Source organism: Zootoca vivipara, chromosome 11, assembly GCF_965207765.1.
Source record: "Zootoca vivipara chromosome 11, rZooViv2.hap1.1, whole genome shotgun sequence".
Lineage (NCBI taxonomy): Eukaryota > Metazoa > Chordata > Lepidosauria > Squamata > Lacertidae > Zootoca > Zootoca vivipara.
The window spans coordinates 57,143,872-57,162,596 of record NC_142594.1 but is presented as its reverse complement, the minus strand read 5'-3'; the positions used below and the strand labels follow the sequence as shown (position 1 = coordinate 57,162,596).

At 51.7% G+C, this 18,725-nt stretch overlaps 1 protein-coding gene across 1 annotated transcript in view; it reads left to right on the top strand.

Annotated features, from left to right (window-relative positions):
* The window catches only part of LOC118092051 (SCO-spondin-like), a 200,494-nt gene that overhangs the window by 171,551 nt on the left and 10,218 nt on the right, over window positions 1–18,725 (top strand). Inside the window, exons 90-103 of the mRNA XM_088653951.1 lie at window positions 220–266; window positions 3,176–3,346; window positions 5,168–5,344; window positions 6,404–6,559; window positions 7,361–7,491; window positions 7,643–7,767; window positions 8,741–8,787; window positions 11,481–11,756; window positions 13,256–13,417; window positions 15,332–15,448; window positions 15,767–15,905; window positions 16,414–16,616; window positions 17,655–17,819; window positions 17,987–18,114. Of these exons, the coding sequence (XP_088510077.1) occupies window positions 220–266; window positions 3,176–3,346; window positions 5,168–5,344; window positions 6,404–6,559; window positions 7,361–7,491; window positions 7,643–7,767; window positions 8,741–8,787; window positions 11,481–11,756; window positions 13,256–13,417; window positions 15,332–15,448; window positions 15,767–15,905; window positions 16,414–16,616; window positions 17,655–17,819; window positions 17,987–18,114 (2,044 nt within the window). The remainder of the gene's footprint in view (window positions 1–219; window positions 267–3,175; window positions 3,347–5,167; window positions 5,345–6,403; window positions 6,560–7,360; window positions 7,492–7,642; window positions 7,768–8,740; window positions 8,788–11,480; window positions 11,757–13,255; window positions 13,418–15,331; window positions 15,449–15,766; window positions 15,906–16,413; window positions 16,617–17,654; window positions 17,820–17,986; window positions 18,115–18,725) is intronic.

Genomic DNA, 18,725 nt, shown 5'->3' with positions numbered 1-18,725 from the left:
GTCCATAAATCCAGGCCATGAGGGAGGAAAACACAGGGGTCAGACTAAGTCCAACCCAAAGGCCAGGCGGAACAGCTCTGTCTTGCAGGCCCTGCGGAAAGATGACAAATCCTGCCGTTTAAGTTGCCATTTTCTGAGGTGGCCGGAGATTGGAAGCCAGGTGAGGGGCTGTTAGATTGTTGGCAATCGCTGACTCCTTTTCTCTCTCCTTCTCCCCAGTATTTGCACCCCAGAGGGCGTCTATTGCCTGGACATCGCCTGCGCAGGTGAGTCTTCCCTTCATCAGCCGAACCGGGGCATCAGTCAACGTAAACAGACTTCTGCCAACCTGGTGCCCTGCGGATGTTTTTAGACTACACGTCCCATCCGTCCCAGCCTGATCTGGACACCAGCATTAGCCTTTTTCGCTGCTGCATCACACGCTTGACTTTTGTTAAGCCAAGACCCCTAGGGGATCCTTTTCAAATGGACTACTGGCAAGCCAGGTGTCCCCCATCTTTTATCGGTGCAACTGGTTCTTCTTGCCTCAAGTAGAACTTGACATTTGTCCCTGTCGAAATGCAATTGACGTTTTATGGGTGGACATGACGAGCTGGTTTGTAAAAGGGGGAAACCCATAGAACAGGCATGTCCAACAGGTAAATCGTGATCTACTGGTAGATCACGGGGTGTTCCTGGTAGATCCTGGTTGATCTCTGGCCCCCCAGCGATCTCCTTAGAAAAAAGCAAAAAACGCAAACAAACAAACAAAAAAATAACTTTGACTTTCTAAGAAAGCTCCACAACTTGGCCTTTCTCCAAAAAGCTCCACAACTTTGGTTTCCAAAAAAAGCTCAACAACTTTTGCATCCCCAAAAAAGCTCAAAAAATTGGGTAGATCACTGCTAGTTTTTTTTGTTTTGTTTTTTACGACAATGGGTAGATCACTGCCAGTTTTTTAATACTGTTAGTAGATCACGGTCTATTGGGAGTTGGACATCCCTGCCATAGAAGATCTGTGGACAAGAGGGACCTTAGAGCCTTAACTAGGCAGGGGAATGTGGCAAAAGGGTTGTGAAAAGAGAGAGGAAAGCTGAAGGCTAGGAATATAATAGAGCAGGGAGGGGGGCAGTGGCCATGGGAGCAGACTCCGGGGGGGCCCAGGTCCCTTTGGCCCCCCCAATAAAATATTTGAGGGGGCCAGGCTACCCCAAAGTGGATGGTGTCTTGTGATCAATTATGCAGGACAGGGCTTGCCTGGGCTCCCCAATATTTATTCAGGCTGGCACTCCTGCCAGTTACAGCAGGAGAGTGTTGGTCTGACGTAGTCGAAACAAAATAAAAAAAATCCTTCCAGTAGCATATTAGAGACCAGCTAAGTTTGTCACTGGTATGAGCTTTCGTGTGCATGCACACTTCTTCAGATACACTGACATTAGATTCTTATCTCATTATACATGGTAAAGCTATTTTTGGCCATCTCATCCCTTGCTTTTTCCTGTAAGACCATGTGCAGTCGTTAACAGTGATCCACAGGTCTACCAGCTCCATCTGGTACGCAGGCTGAGACCCTACCTGCCCGCGGACTGTCTCACCAGAGTGGTGCATGCTCTGGTTATCTCTCGCTTGGACTACTGCAATGCACTCTACGTGGGGCTACCTTTGAAGGTGACCCGGAAACTGCAATTAATCCAGAATGCGGCAGCTAGACTAGTGACTGGGAGTGGCCGCCAAGACCACATAACACCGGTCCTGAGAGATCTACACTGGCTCCCAGTATGTTTCCGAGCACAGTTCAAAGTGTTGGTGCTGACCTTTAAAGCCCTAAACGGCCTCGGTCCTGTATACCTGAAGGAGCGTCTCCACCCCCATCATTCAGCCCGGACACTGAGATCCAGCACCGAGGGCCTTCTGGCGGTTCCCTCGTTGCGAGAGGTGAGGTTGCAGGGAACCAGACAGAGGGCCTTCTCGGTAGTGGCACCCGCCCTGTGGAATGCCCTCCCAGCAGATGTTAAGGCAATAAGCAATTATTTTACTTTTAGAAGACAACTGAAGGCGGCCCTGTTTAGGGAAGTTTTTAATGTTTGATCCTGTACTGTTTTTAATATTCGGTTGGAAGCCGCCCAGAGTGGCTGGGGAGGCCCAGCCAGATGGGCAGGGTATAAATAATATATTATTATTATTATTATTATTATTATTATTATTATTATTATTATTACCACACCTGTCAGCCAATCACCCATTCCCACTACCCTTCTGAGTAATACCCCTCCCCACCCTCTCACTATATACTGTACAGTATAAGGGTTTGGTGACTTCTGTTTCAGTGTATCTGAAGAAGTGTGCATGCACACGAAAGCTCATACCTATGATAAACTTAGTTGGTCTCTAAGGTGCTACTGGAAGGAATTTTTTTATTTAGCAGGAGAGTGGTTTTAGGATGAAGAGTGAAAGCCTGAACTGCAAGTCTCTCCAGGTTGGGCAGAGAGGCAACATGACGGAAGTTTATAAAATTATTCATTAAATAATTGATGTCTGTTTTTATGCATATTGTGTTGTTTTTATGATGTTAGCTGCTCTGAGCTTGGCCTTGGCCGGGGAGGGCGGGATACAAATAATAATAATAATAATAATAATAATAATAATAATAATAATAGAGAGAATGGAGAGAGAAAAGGCTTCCTTTCCCTCTTGTAACACGAACTGGTGGGCATCCAACCAAACTTGGAAATTCAGGGCAGATGACAGAAAGTCCTTCTTCACATAGTGCAGAGTTAAACTGTGGAACTCCCTGCCACAGGAGGCAGGGATGGCTGCCAACCTGGAAGTCTTTAGAAGAGGATTGGGGAAATTCATGGAGGAGGAAAGGGCTATCGATGGCTCCTAGCCAGGATGGCTGTGTTTGGCCTACACAGTTGGAGGCAGAGGTGCTCCTGAATCCCAGTTGCTGAAGCCACAGGAGAGGAGAGTTGTGTTCGAGTCCTGCTTGCTCGTTTTCCACAGGCGTCCGGTTGGCTACTGTGAGAACAGGACACTGGGGGCCAGGATTCTAGACCAGCAAGCTTTTCTCCTGTTGCTATGTTACTATCTCGCTGTCAAAGTATCCCGGGGTTAAGGGGTGCGAGCGACGCAGAGCCTCCCCGCAGCCTGTCGTTCGGATCCCCTGGCTGAGTTCCCCTCCTCTCCTTCCTGACAGTACACGGAGCCTGGACGCCCTGGTCGCCCTGGTCCGACTGCCCCCTCACCTGCGGCCAAGGCACCCAGATCCGCACCCGGGCCTGCGTCAACCCACCGCCACGCAACCAGGGCCTCCCCTGCGCTGGCCCAGAGACGCAAGCACAGAACTGCTCCATCCCGCCCTGCCCAGGTAAGGGGCTCACACATAGCATAGACACCCAACAGGGCTTGCTTCCCCATTAGGTTCCCAGAAGCCCAGCTTACGCTCAGCACAGATGGAGACACCGTTTCTGCCTCTCCGGCTTCCAACATCCAGTTTTCAGCTCTCACAATGACGACAACTCTAGCCATCGCTCTTCTGCTGTTTAATCTAAGTTCCTAAGGCAATTTTTTCTCTTCCATCCTGTGTTCTGAATGTTTCATTGCGCTTGGAGGCTAACCTCCCCTCTGTTGAATTACAGATTTGGCATAGGATATTTAATTATTAGGGACCCAGGTGGCGAGGGACCCAGGTGGCGCTGTGGTTAAACCACTGAGCCTAGGGCTTGCTGACCAGAAGGTCGGCGGTTCGAATCCCTGTGACGGGGTGAGCTCCCGTTGCTCGGTCCCAGCTCCTGCCAACCTAGCAGTTCGAAAGCACGTCAAAATGCAAGTAGATAAATAGGAACCGCTACAGCGGGAAGGTAAACGGCGTTTCCGTGTGCTGCTCTGGTTCGCCAGAAGTGGCTTTGTCATGCTGGCCACATGACCTGGAAGCTGTACGCCGGCTCCCTTGGCCAATAATGCGAGATGAGCGCCTCAACCCCAAAGTCGGTCACAACTGGACCTAATGGTCAGGGGTCCCTTTACCTTTATTTAATTATTGCTTCCACCTATATTTAAACCCCGCTGGTCTACTACCCTTAGTATCGCAAGATTGTCCTGAGAGCGCTTGGACTAAAGTTGTCAACCGAAAGCTTTAGTTTTTCTGGTTTATCGCCACAACGGTTACTAACAGTGAAGGAAATAATTGAATTGGGCAGCGCCTATACGCTATCGAGCGACAGAACGATCTGGCCACAATAAGGAAACTTTGTCCATGGTATGATTGTTTTCCACCTAGTCGTTTTTGGCACTTTGGCACCCTATTCGCAAAATTTAACAATTCCAAAATACTGGCACTTTTGCAACGTTGAATATACTGCCTTTGGTTGTTCGTGAGGGTCGATTTCAGACAATCCCACTTGAAAAACGGCCATGTCCGTGTGCCCTCTTTATAAAGATTTGAGGAGTGAGATTATCACCCCTCTCTTCTTGTCCATGCCAGGCCACTCAACCATTGCTGCTGTGTCTTTTCTTCTAGCACAGGGGTGGCCAACTCTCAAGAGACTGCGATCTACTTACAGAGTTAAAAACTGGCAGTGATCTACCCCCTTTTGGGGGGGTTCAGGTCAAATTTGTTGAGCTTTTTGGGGGAGGAGGAAGGCCCTTTTTTTAGGCATTCAGATCAAAGTTGTTGTTGAGCTTTTTTTTAGGGAGACGGAGAGCGCCATTGGGGGGTGCAGGTAAAAAAAATGAGCTTTTTTAGGGGAGCCAAAGTTGTTGAGCTTCTTTGGGGGGAGCCAGTGATCTACCATTGATCTACCACAGGCATCCAGTGATCTACCGGTAGATCACAATCTACCTGTTGGACGTGCCTGTTCTAGCAGGTCAAGATGATCAGATGACAGCAAAAACTGCAAGGTTTTTAGCGGGGGGGGGGGCAATTAGAATAAGATCTATTATTTGATTATAAGGCTTATTCCCGTTTCCCCAGCTGCATATAAGTGTTGACCTGTCAACAGCAATATTAGCCGCAATTTCTATTTTAAAACACAGACCCTTCAGGTTCTGGAGCTCTGGAGATGGAGGGAAAAGGAGCAGAACATTCAGGAAGTCCTGCCACATGAAGCCTAATCTCAATTTTTTTAAAAAAATGGCCCCAGAGATCAGAATGTCCACACAGTGTAGACCGTGTGTTCCTTCCACACAGGGGACGAGCTGTGCCATTGGTCCTCCTGGGGTTCGTGTTCGAGATCCTGCGGAACGGGCTTGGCCACGCGGATGGGGGCATGTCCTTGCCCGACCTCCAAGGAGGAGGCAGCGGGAGCGTTTTGCAAAGATGGGCACCGCCAGGACGTGGAGGCCTGTTACCTCGGGGCTTGCGAAGGTGAGAAGGGGTCAGAATACCTGTGACTGTGCTTATTTATTTATGTATTGTGTTTCTACCCCACATTTTTCTCCAAGGTGCTCCAAGTGGCGCAAACGGTTCTTCCTGCTTAATCCCCTAGGTAGGCTAAGCTGAGAGAGGCAGAGACTAGCCCAGGGTCACCCCAGTGAGCCTCCTGGCTGAGTGGGGATTTGAACCCTGGTCTCCCAGCTCCTAGTCTGGCTCTCTCGCGTGCATTTATTTTTATTTGATCTGTGCAAGAGGTCTCTTTTCCCCATCAGGGATCTGTCTTCCAGTTACCGTAATTTCCAGGCTGAATTCGAAGCGCTGATCTTGACCTAAAGGTAAAGGTAAAGGGACCCCTGACCATTAGGTCCAGTCGTGACGGACTCTGGGATTGCGCGCTCATCTCGCATTATTGGCCGAGGGAGCCGCCGTACAGCTTCCAGGTCATGTGGCCAGCATGACAAAGCCGATTCTGGCGAACCAGAGCAGCACATGGAAACGCCGTTTACCTTCCCGCTGTAGCGGTTCCTATTTATCTACTTGCATTTTGACGTGCTTTCGAACTGGTAGGTTGGCAGGAGCTGGGACCGAGCAACAGGAGCTCACCCCGTCACAGGGATTCGAACCGCCGACCTTCTGATCAGCAAGCCCTAGGCTCAGTGGTTTAACCACAGCGCCACCTGGGTCCCCCAGGTCTTGACCTATAAAGCCTTAAATGGCTCAGGACTGCAATGTGGGGCTGCCAGTTTCAAAGGGGGATTTCCGAACGGTGGCGCCTCGTTTTGGATCTTAGGCAGCTTTGGGGTTTGTCTTTTAAAAACTCAACAATTTCATAGAATCCTAGAATCAGAGAGTTGGAAGAGACCGCAAGGGCCATCCAGTCCAACCCCCTGCCAAGCAGGAAACACCATCAAAGCATTCTTGACATATGCCTGTCAAGCCTCTGCTTAGATGACCCTGTGGGGTCCCTTCCAGCTCTACAGTTCTATGATTCCAGGCTGGCGCCCTTCTCAAATCGCCCTGACCCTCCTCTCTCCCTCTCCCCCCCCCCAGAGTGCCCCTGGAGTCCCTGGACAAAGTGGACCAGCTGTTCGTGTAGCTTCCTGGTGCAGCAGCGGTACCGGAACCAGCGGGGCTCGGGGGGCGACGGGCAGCCCTGTGTGGGGCTGGACGGCCAGTTCCGCATGTGCGACTATTCCCAGTGCTCAGGTGAGCCATCGCAGTTTTTCTTGTGGCCATGAGTTCCATGAGTTTCTGCAGGCACCTGCCTTGCTCCCCTCCCCCCTCCAGCCCCCCGGGGGTGCCTTTCCCAGACCATGACTTTGAGAATAGCAGGAGCAGCTGGGCAAGGCAGGTGCCTGCAGAAAGTCTCTCTCCCCTCTTAGACTACAGGACACCAGGAACTGGTGGGGGGGGCCCTCAGGGCACCATCCAGACTGACCCCCTTCCCAAACCCAACAATATTCTATTGCAATATTTGTTGTCTGGCGGTTCCCTCGCTGCGAGAAGCCAGGTCACAGTGAACCAGGCAGAGGGCCTTCTTGGTAGTGGCCCCTGCCCTGTGGAACGCCCCCCCCCTACCAGATGTCAAAAAGAAAAATAACTACCAGACTTTTAGAGGACATCTGAAGGCAGCCCTGTTTGTTGTTGTTTAGTCGTTTAGTCGTGTCCGACTCTTCGTGACCCCATGGACCAGAGCACGCCAGGCACTGTTTAGGGAAGCTTTTAATCTTTAAGAAATTAGTGTATTCTAATATTTCTGTTGGAAACCACCCAGAGTGGCTGGAGAAACCCAACCAGATGGGCGGGGTATAAATAATAAATTATTATTATTATTATTATTATTATTATTATTATTATTATGTACCCCGGGGATTTCCCCACCTGGTCATGATAGGGTAGCGGGGTCTCCCCCCTCACCCCCAGCACCCTGGGAGCAGCCTGTCTCCTTGCTCTGTTGAGGACCCCGGCTTCACCCGCCTCTCCCCCCCCCCGCCGGCCTTTCCCCAGAGTCCAGCTGCGAAGCGCCCTTTGAGTTCCGGGAGTGCGGCTCGCCCTGTGACAGCCTCTGCTCCACCATGCGCCACCCAGAGCTGTGCAAGGACATCCCCCGGTGCCTGCCCGGATGCTACTGCCCAAAGGTGAGAACTGCGCCTGCTGTTCTGGGTTGGGGGGGCGACCCATCACCTGCGGAACTCTCCGCTGCAGGATTTGGGCAGAGCAGGCTCGCTCTCCTTCAGATCTGATTCTGGGTTCTCTCTCTACCTCTCCATCCCCCCCCCCTCCTTCAAGGGCCTGGTGGAACAGAACGGGGCCTGCGTCCCGCCCTCGGAGTGCGGCTGCCTCCACCTCAGCCAATCGGAAGGCCCCGTATCCTTGGCAGCAGGAGACATCGTTTCGATTGGCTGCAAGGAGTGGTGAGTCGGTGGCCGGGGAAACGGCTTCACTCCCCGGGGGTGGGCAGGGAAAGGGGAGGAGCCAAAGACCCGGAGGCGGGACCTTTCGCTGCAGGCCAGCTTTCCCCAACCTTGTGCCCTCCAGCACTCCATGATACAGAAATAGTGCCCTTGGTTCATCGTGATACTGGCACAGACTCCCATGGAAAGCGATGGACTCCCTTCTTCTGAGCTTTTAAAACAGAGCTTATATGGCCATCTGTCAGGGATGCTTTGGTCATGAATTGCAGGAGTATTATTATTATTATTATTATTATTATTATTATTATCATCATCATCATCATCTTTGTTGCATTTTTAAAAATTACATAGAAAGCATGAATTTAACATTGCATCCAAATATTCAAAAAGAAAAAGAAAAAATACAGAAAAAGTAAAAATATATATTTAAAAAATGGAAAGAAGAAAAAAAGGGGGGGAATTGATATTAAAAAACAAAAACAAAAATTAGTCCAGTACACAAAATTGTTGAATGGATAGAAACAGTAATTTAAATGTTCTACATGCCAGGTTCTCAGAAAGAAATACATTTATAATCCTTCTTTTCTTTCTTTCTTTACAGTCACTTTCTTTCTGTTCCGGAAAACTACCGTAGTTTGAATCCGTGCTTTATTAGTTGACTTCCCTCTATCTCTTTGCAGCTTCAACACTTCTCTTGAGTGACAAATATTCTGTATTCATTTATTAAAATGAGGTTTTTTCCATTATATCTGTGAGATTAATCTAAGCACAACTGAGTATTGTTTTTGGAACCATATATTGTCAGGTGGTTTTTAAAGCAACCCCATTCCTTTTTCACCTTGTCGCCTGAGTGAGTTCTGTCAATTTGGCTAGTTCAAGGTACTCACGCAACTTTAATTGCAGGGAGTTTGACTAGATGCCCCTTAGGGGTCCCTTCCAAATCTGTGATTAACCTGTGGCTTTCTCTCTGCAGTATCTGCCAGGAGGGGGAGCTGCAGTGCAGCAGCGAAGGCTGCCAAGGTGAGCGCCTTTTGCCAGGGAAGCTCCTCCCCTCACTGTCTTGGGGTAGACTGCGCCAGACCAGGGAGGAACCATGCCAAGCCATGTTGGGAACTAGAGATGATAGGTTTTTGAACCAGATCTTTGCATACTGAACCTGGGCAAGCCACTCTGCATGCCGACACAAATCACTTTGCGGAAGCCTGTCCTGAGAGGCAGAAATCTTCTCTCAAGTCCTTGTTGCCCCAGGTCTCCTCTAGGATTCAAGAATCCCTTTTCAATCGTGTGATGCAGCAGCAAAAACAAAACAAAACAACCCACCATCATGCAATTCTGGGCTGCATCAATAGGAGTATAGCATCTAGATCAAGGGAAGTAATAGTACCACTGTATTCTGCTCTGGTCAGACCTCACCTGGAGTACTGTGTCCAGTTCTGGGCACCACAGTTCAAGAAGGATACTGAGAAGCTGGAACGTGTCCAGAAGAGGGCAACCAAAATGCTCAAAGGCCTGGAAACGATGCCTTATGAGGAACGGCTTAGGGAGCTGGGTATGTTTAGCCTGGAGAAGAGAAGGTTAAGGGGTGATATGATAGCCATGTTCAAATATATCAAAGGATGTCATATAGAGGAGGGAGAAAGGTTGTTTTCTGCTGCTCCAGAGAAGCGGACACGGAGCAATGGATTCAAACTACAAGAAAGAAGATTCCACCTCAACATTAGGAAGAACTTCCTGACAGTAAGAGCTGTTCGGCAGTGGAATTTGCTACCAAGGAGTGTGGTGGAGTCTCCTTCTTTGGAGGTCCTTAAGCAGAGGCTTGACAGGCATATGTCAAGAATGCTTTGATGGTGTTTCCTGCTTGGCAGGGGGTTGGACTGGATGGCCCTTGTGGTCTCTTCCAACTCTATGATTCTATGATTCTAAGGATACTGACAAGCTGGAACGTGTCCAGAGGAGGGGAACCAAAATGGTCAAAGGCCTGGAAACGATGCCTTATGAGGAATGGCTTAGGGAGCTGGGTATGTTTAGCCTGGAGAAGAGAAGGTTAAGGGGTGATATGATAAAGGTAAAGGGCCCCCTGACCATCAGGTCCAGTCGTGTCCGACTCTGGGGTTGCGGCGCTCATCTCGCTCTATAGGCCGAGGGAGCCGGCGTTCGTCCGCAGACAGCTTCCGGGTCATGTGGCCAGCATGACTAAGCCGCTTCTGGCGAACCAGAGCAGCACATGGAAACGCCGTTTACCTTCCCGCCGGAGCGGTCCCTATTTATCTACTTGCACTTGACGTGCTTTCAAACTGCTAGGTGGGCAGGAGCTGGGACCAAGCAACGGGAGCTCACTCCGTTGCAGGGATTTGAACCGCCGACCTTCTGATCAGCAAGCCCTAGACCAGGGTCCCCAAACTACGGCCCCCGGGCCGGATGCGGCCCAATCGGCCTTCCAATCCGGCCCGCGACGACCCCCGCCGCCCGCTGCCGCCGCCCGCTCTCACGGCGCACGGCGCAGCGACGATCTAAAAAATCGGCAAAAAATCGCCGAAAATCCTTTGTGCGCATGCGTATGGGCCTCTCCCGACCCGGAAGAGGTCATTTCTGGTGCACTTCCGGGTCGGGGGAGGCCCATACGCATGCGCACAAGCGATTTTCGGCGATTTTTTTCCCGCCCGTGTGCGTGTGCGCATGCGCACGGGCGCACACTCCCCCGCCCTCCGGCCCGCTGCGCGCGCACTCCCCTGCCCTCCGGCCCGCCGCGCGGTAAGTCTGGGGACCCCTGCCCTAGACTCTGTTGTTTAACCCACAGCGCCACCTGTTTAGCCTGGAGAAGAGAAGGTTAAGGGGTGATATGATAGCCATGTTCAAATATATGAAAGGATTTCATATAGAGGAGGAGGAAAGGTTGTTTTCTGCTGCTCCAGAGAAGCGGACACGGAGCAATGGATTCAAACTACAAGAAAGAAGATTCCACCTAAAGGTTAGGAAGAACTTCCTGACAGTAAGAGCTGTTCGGCAGTGGAATTTGCTACCAAGGAGTGTGGTGGACTCTCTCCTTCTTTGGAGGTCTTTAAGCAGAGGCTTGACAGGCATATGTCAGGAATGCTTTGATGGTGTTTCCTGCTTGGCAGGGGGTTGGACTGCATGGCCCTTGTGGTCTCCTCCAACTCTAGGATTCTAGGATTCTAAGTCATAGTCTGGCTCTCTTCTGCCTTGGTCAGACCACACCTGGAGTCCTGTGTCCGGTTTTGGGCAACACAATTTAAGAAGGATGTTGACAAACTGGAAAGTGCGCAAGATGATCAAGGGTCTGGAGACCAAGCCTTAGGAGGAACAGTTGATGAGGTTGGGGATGTTTAGCCTGGAAAAGAGGAGACTGAGAGGAGATAGGAGAGCCATTTTCAAATATCTCAAGGGCTGTCCCATGGAAGAGGGAGCAAGCTTGTCTTCTCCTGCTCTGGAGGGGAGGACTCGAACCCATGGCTTCAAGTGATAAGAAAGGAGATTCCGACTAAACATCAGGAAGAACTTCCTGAGGGCAAGAGCTGTTTGACAGTGGAACTGTCTCCCTCAGAAGGTTGTGGATTCTCCTTCCTTGGAGGTTGGATGGCCATCTGTCAGTGGTTCTTTAGCTGTGATTCCTGAGTTTCAGGGGGTTGGACTAGATGATCCTTGGGGGTACCTCCCAACTCTACCATTCTCTGATTCCTTCCCCCCCCCCTCAGGTCTGCTTCCGGTCAGCGCCTGGTCGGAGTGGACGCCCTGCTCCTCTTGCCTGCCTTTCGCGGCCCTCGGTCCCAGCATGGCCTCCACCCTCTTGGCTCAGCAACACAACTGGTCCCTTGGCGAAGGAGCCCCTCAGCTTGCCCTGGTCTCCGTCCAGCTTCGCTTCCGAGTCTGCCTGGACCCTCAGACGGGCAGAAGCTGGACAGGGCTGGCCACTCTGTGCTCAGCCCAACTGGATCAGGAACGCCTTTGCCCAGATCCTCACATTTGCAAAGGTTTTGTGCTTGTTTCATTATTTTAAATAATCGCTTGTACAAGTTAACATACAAGAACAAAAAATGAAAAACAATTGCAACTGAATCAAAATGAAAACGAAGCACAGACGCAAGAGAATCATTTCTGTCGTACACCCTTGAAAAAACATTTCTTATTAGTGTTGAGCGGTAACAACATTTAAAAAAAAAAGATTTGCTTTGTTCATAAAAGTCGGGATATTGCCTTGTGCCGTTCTCATAATAATTCCAAACGGCAGCAGATTTCACAGGAGGGGTTCAAACGGTATTATCATTATCACTGTGACTTTCTGGCACATCGGATCAGACATTTTATTAATCTTTTTATGTGTGTTGGAAGCTGCCCAGAGTGACTGGGGCAACCCAGCCAGAAGGGCGGGGTATAAATAATAAAATGATTGTTTTTATTTTATTATTATTAACTAGTGTAATTCAGCCCGTTGAGTAAACGGGCGCTAGAACACCCCGGGGTTCGGAGAAGCGCTTGCGCAGCGCTTCTCCAAACCCCGGGACCTATCCTTGTTGTCGGCAGCAGGGGGACAGGAAAGAAGGATGAGAAAGCAGCCCTTTCTCCTCCTTCCTTCCTCTCCCCCAGCTGCCGATAGGAAGGAGAAATCCTGGGATTCGGAGAAGCGCTTGCGCAGCGCTTCTCCGAACCCCGGGACCTGTCCTTGCTGGATGCACACACACGCTCTCTCTCCCCTCCCCCCCCCCGCCAACGCTCATCCGGCTGGGAGCAGCGGTTGGCGGCTGCAGGGAAACGGCAGGTGTGGGGGGAGAGCATGTGTGTGTGCAGTCTCTGCATCCAATCCCTGTGTCCATGGGGCACATGCGCAGTAGCGCAGACACAGGGACACAGGGAATCTGGACGCAGAGACACTTGCACTTTATTATATAGGATGTATAAAATAACACTCTGCTATGTCTAGCGCCCTGAATCTAGGCAACACTGAGCTCCCAAGATGTTTTGGACCACAAATCCCCTCAGCTGCGCTGGCTGGGAGCAGTTAATAATAATATTTTTTTTTATTTAAACCCCACCTGTCTGACTGAGTTTCCTCAGCCACTCTGGGCAACATCATCATCATCATGTGATAAACATCAAACATTAAAAGCTTGCCCAGACAGGACTGCCTTCAGATGTCTTCTAAAAGTCAGATAGTTGTTTACTTCCTTGGCATCTGATGGGAGGGCGCCACCACCGAGAAGGCCCTCTGCCCGGTTCCCTGTAACCTCACTTCTCGCAGGGAGGGAACTGCCAGAAGGCCCTCGGAGCTGGACCTCAGTGTCTGGGCTGAATAATGGGGGTGGAGAGACCCTCCTTCAGGTCCCCAAATGCCTTTAGGGGGCCAGGAGTAGAGAAATCTGCATTTGCATGGTCCTTAATGTGGAAGAGGGGTCTTTGGGGGGGGGCAGCAGCGGGGGCAGCCGAGACAGTCCCCCCCCAGGCCGCTATCTCCAGCTCCTCCTCTCCCTTCCAGACTTCTGCCTGTGGAGTGCTTGGGCCCCCTGGAGCCCCTGCCGTGCGCCCTGCAGCGGGGGGTTCCGCACGCGCCAGCGCTACGCACGTCACCCATCAGGAGAGCCCCGGTGCCGCGGGGCGTGGTCTCAGTCCGAGAGCTGCAACACGGCCACCTGCCCAGGTACGTTCCCTCCAGCTGGGATGGGTTGGGGGGCACATTCTTAAGACCCCTCCAAGTTGGCAAATCCCCGAAAGACTGGGAAACGGAGGAAACTGCTGCCCTGGACCAAGTCAGACCATTGGTCCATCTAGCAAAATAAAAAAATTCCTTCAGTAGCACCTTAAAGACCAACTAAGTTTTTTTATTTCGGTATGAGCTTTCGTGTGCATGCACACTTCGTCAGATACACTGAAACAGAATCCACCAGACCCTTATGTATATTCAGAGGGTGAGGGGTGGGGTGATGGGAATGGGTGATGGGTTGATGGGAGTGGTAAACCTGTTGATGGCTGTTAATGACTGTTGATGACTGCAATTGGTCCTGGGGGGGGGGAGCAAGGGCTGAGGCGCTAAAGAAAGCTAGATCATGCATAATGAGATAAGAATCCAATGTCTTTGTTCATCCCAGGTGCCTCCATGGTTTTAAACTTGGTAATGAGTTCCAATTCAGCAACTTCTCTTTCCAGTCTGTTCCTGAAATTTCTCTGTAATAAAACAGCTGCTTTGAGATCTTGTATAGAATGTCCTGGGAGATTGAAGTGTTCTCCTACTGGTTTCTCTGTCTTGCGATTCCTGATGTCAGATTTATGTCCATTTATCCTTTGGCGTAGGGTTTGGCCTGTTTGTCCAATATAGAGAGCTGAAGGGCACTGTTGGCATTGACATTGCCAGCCTGCCCCGCTGCCCGCCATCTCCCTTCTCCCTTGCTGGCTGTGGGGGCGGGTGGAGGGAAAGCCAGGCGATCGTGGAGGGGGAGGAGGGGGTCGGAGCAGCCTGATTTCGAGCTGATCCTGCCGCCCCCTCGCCCCTGCCTGTCGAGGAGGGGGAGGAGGGGGTCGGAGCAGCCCGATTTCGAGCTGATCCTGGCGCCCCCCGCCCCTGAATGACCATGGCTTTCCTTGCCCCACTGTGGCCCCTCCCCTGTGCCTTGGCCCTGCCCCTTGCCCCTTGCCCCCCCCCCTAATTTTGATCCTGGCTACACCCCTGGCTGCAGCCCTCCAGGGCTTCAGGCAGAAGACCAGATCCTGCGCTTACGTGGCCAACCCTCAAGGTGCCCTCTTGTAGGGAACACAAAAGCAGGAGTCAAGCATGAAAGCTCGCTCTTCTCCTTCAGTTTCTGGAAGCATCGCCTTGTGGAGCCTGAGCTAATAGCCATGGATCATTCTCTCCTCCGTGAATTTGTCTAAGTGAGCAAAGCTCCTTTGTCATTTATCCAGGAATCTAGACCTCGACACGCCTGGTGTGGACACAATCAGAAAGGAATCTGAAACCCGCTTATTAACTTCCTTCGTAAGATTCCCATGCCACCTGGTTGTTTAGAAAGAAAACTCCCAAGTGGTTTGCAAAAAGATAAAGCAGTAAGAGCAAGAAAAAAATTGCAATACTTTAAAACATATGAAAAATAAACAAATGAAAATACCAAGATGGACTAAAATTCACATCATCTGGTTTCGCCTGTCTAAACAAGAATGTTTTCAGCAGGCACTGAACAGTGGTACCTTGGTTTCCGTACGTCTCCGAAGACAAACATTTCAGTTTTTGAATGCCGTAAACCCAGAAGCAAATGCTTCCGTTTTCGAACACGCCTCGGAAGTCGAACGGCTTCCGCTGAGTGTATATGTTATTTTTCTCAATTTTCCCTATTAAATTTGCAGGCCTCCCTTTGCGCCTCGGTTTTCGAATGTTTCAGAGCTTGAACGGTCTTCTGGAACGGATTACATTCAGAAAACCGAGGTACCACTGTACAGCAAAGGTGCCTGCTTGCTGTCAAGAGGCAGGGAGTTCCCCAAGTCTTGATGCTGCCACACCAAAAGATTCACCCAGGAGTGCCACTTTTTCATGGTCCCGGGGGCTGATCTTCCTCCCTTCCCCCAGGAGAGGAATGTGAAGATCGGGGCAAAGTTCGGGCCCCATCCTGCGCCAACGGCTGCCCTCGCGCCTGCGCAGACCTCTGGGAGCATGTGGAGTGTCTACATGGGGACTGCAAACAAGGTAACGCCCCCCCTTCTGCCCCCCCCACCACCTTGTTGCCCTTCCGCTGACCGGTGAATATATTTTCATTCCACCAGGTTTTTCATAGAATTGTAGAGATTCATAGAATTGTAGTCCACTCTTAAGAAATTCTTTGGCTAGGAGGAGCCTGCGCTCCCTTTATTCATCCCAAAGTCCATATTCTTGCTAGAGCCATATTCCCAGCTTCTTGTGGCCATGAGTTCCGTAGAGTAACTGTGAGATACACAAAGAAGAAATGCTCCTCTCTCGCCCGGCCAGCTCCTCATCCTCCTCTCCCTCCCTCCCCTCTGCACCCAGGATGCCGGTGTCCTGACGGACAGCTCCTCCAGGACGGGGTCTGTGTTCCGATCCCGGCTTGCCGCTGTGGACTCCCCACGGCCAACATCACCCTGGAGGTCATGCCAGGGCAGACGGTGGAGCTGGATTGCCACAACTGGTAAGGGGTCAAATTGGGCAGGTGGGGGCGCTAGGGTCACATTCCCTGGCAAGGAAATCTTGGAGAATTTAACTTCTTAAATGTTCCAATTTAAATCAAGTCACAAACTTTCCCCCACATTTTATTTTTCATTTTACAAATATTTTAACAAAGAAAACATTTGCACGGTCGAGCTAAAGTGCCAACTCTTCAAATTGACTCCTGTCGCCACTTTCTGTGATTATCATGCATTTACAACACAGAAACGGTCTTCTTGTTCTGTCGGTTGCTGCTCTCGCCCTTGTGCTTCTCACCACGAAATGCTCTTGCGGTGCCCGAATTTGAACTGCCTTTCTGTTTCCTGAGCTGCTCTGAGCTTGGTTTTCGTCTAAGAAAGTGGCATGCAAACAAAACGATGGCTGGATGATGGACAGGCGCATGCGCAGTAAGGCGACCTCGCAGGTCAGTCGGTCCCAAGATACTCAGATCCTAGTAATGTAGGGTTCCCTTCTCTTCCTTCCCTCCGCAGCACCTGTGCCAACGGCACCTTCTGGTGTCCTGAGAAGGAGTGCCCGTCCTACGGAGAATGGTCCGCGTGGAGCCCCTGTTCTGCCAGCTGCGGTGGGGGCAGCACCCTGCGGCACCGGCCATGCCATGAGAACCCTGCGGGAGCCCCCTGTGCCGCCGATGCCATGGAGGAAGCAGCCCAGTGCAGCCCGCAGCCCTGTGAGGGTGAGCCTGCCAGTCGCCTGGCGTCGGAGCAAGAGGTGCCCCCACCCCTGGTCCCTGCCAACACAGCCAACTCTCTCTCTCTCTCTCTCTAATTAATTTTAAATAATTTTTCATTAATAACAATCCAGTGGAGGCCACAATAATACAATACCAAAATCATGCCAAATTACAATACAATAAAAAAAGGCCAATTCTTCAGTTCCAAATTCAATGTTTTTGGATGACTTCCCATATTCCAGTTATCTGCCCGGACACTGAGGTCCAGCACCGAGGGCCTTCTGGCGGTTTCCTCGTTGCGAGAAGCCAAGTTGCAGGGAACTAGGCAGAGGGCCTTCTCGGTGGTGGCACCAGCCCTGTGGAACGCCCTCCCACCAGATGTCAAAAAGAAAAACAACTACCAGACTTTTAGAAGACATCTGAAGGCAGCCCTGTTCAGGGAGGCTTTTAATGTTTAATAGATTACTGTGTTTTATTTTTCTGTTGGAAGCCGCCCAGAGTGGCTGGGGAAACCCAGCCAAATGGGCGGGGTATAAAGAATAAATTATTATTATTATTATTATTATTATTATTATTATTATTATTATTCCTTGGTTCTGCTCCACTTCCCACTGCAAGCTGCTCTGATACAGCCTTTGCGTGACCCGGGTGGCCCCCAGCTTTTGAATCCCCACCCCACCCCCGGTTCTACCAGCGGGAGCAGGGGTAGGCAACCTAAGGCCCGTGGGCCGGATCCGGCCCAATCACCTTCTCAATCCGGCCCACGGATGGTCGGGGAATCAGCGTGTTTTTACATGAGTAGAATGTGTCCTTTTATTTAAAATGCATCTCTGGGTTATTTGTGGGGCATAGGAATGCGTTAATTCCCCCCCCCCAAATATACTCTGGCCCACCACATGGTTTGAGGGATGGAGGACCGGCCCACGGCTGAAACAGGATGCTGACACCCTGAGCTGGAGCATCTCTCTCTGAGCACGGGCCGGCAGGCGCAAGAGGGAGATCCCAGCGCTGCCCCTGACACCCCCCCCTTTCCTTCCGCAGCCGCCTGCCTGCTGAGCGATTGGTCGGCCTGGAGCCCCTGCAGCGCCACCTGCGGAGGAGGCGAGTCTGAGAGGAGCCGCAGCCTCCTCTCCCCACCGCCGGGGGAGCCCTGCGCCGACCCGCTCCTGCAGCACCGCTCCTGCAACATGCAGAACTGCACACCAGGTGAGGCCCCCCCCCAAAAAGCCACCCAACAGCAGAGCCGGCTCAGCGACAGTCGGATTGGGAGGGGTGGCTAATATCCTTCGCCCGGTCTGGCCCAACACTCTAACCACTACTCCACGCTGCCTCTCACGCCGTTGCCTCTTCTTCCTCCTCCCTCTCTGTGCCAGAATGCCCAGGGTCCCAAGTCTACAGCAACTGCGCCAACGCCTGCCCGCGGTCGTGCTCCGACCTGCGGCCCAACACCCAGTGCCTCCGTGAGGAATGCCGGCTGGGCTGCGCCTGCCCCTCCGGACAGGTGAGTGAGCTACCCTATCTGTCTACCTAGGCTAGGGGGCATCAATTTTTTTTAGCCGCGGGCTGGTCCACTGTCCCTCAGATCTTGTGGCAGGCCAAAGAAGCAGCACGGGGGGGGGGGGCTGGAAGAAGAGGCATGGGGGCAAGTAGTCCTCCTCCCCACCCCCAGCCCCAGCCATTGCGCTTACCTTCCCAGGGGCGTGATCCGTAGTGCATTTCATCTCAGTGGGCTTGAGCAGTTCTGGAGGCGCTGAACAAACCGCTCGGCCTCTTCCTCCCGTCACCAGGGCCCGCACGTCCATTTAGGCGAACTAGGCAGTTGCCTAGGGCGCCAAAATGGAGGGGGCGCAGGCCAGCCTGCCCAGGGCCGTCCCGTCGTGCTCCGCCGGGCTGTGCTGCCTCCGCCTGCTCAGCCCTGCTGCTTTGGGGCGAACCGTGAGAGAGGGCTCCGTTTCCCTCCCTCGTGGCTTCCTTTTTGAAGCCCTCCTTCAAGGCTTTGAAGCAGCCGGCTTTGAAGTGAGCCGGGGAGAAGGGAGATGCGGCCGCCCCTGCGAGAGGTGGCGACAGGATCGGTGCCCTGAAAGCGCTCCTTTCGGGGCACTCATCCCACCT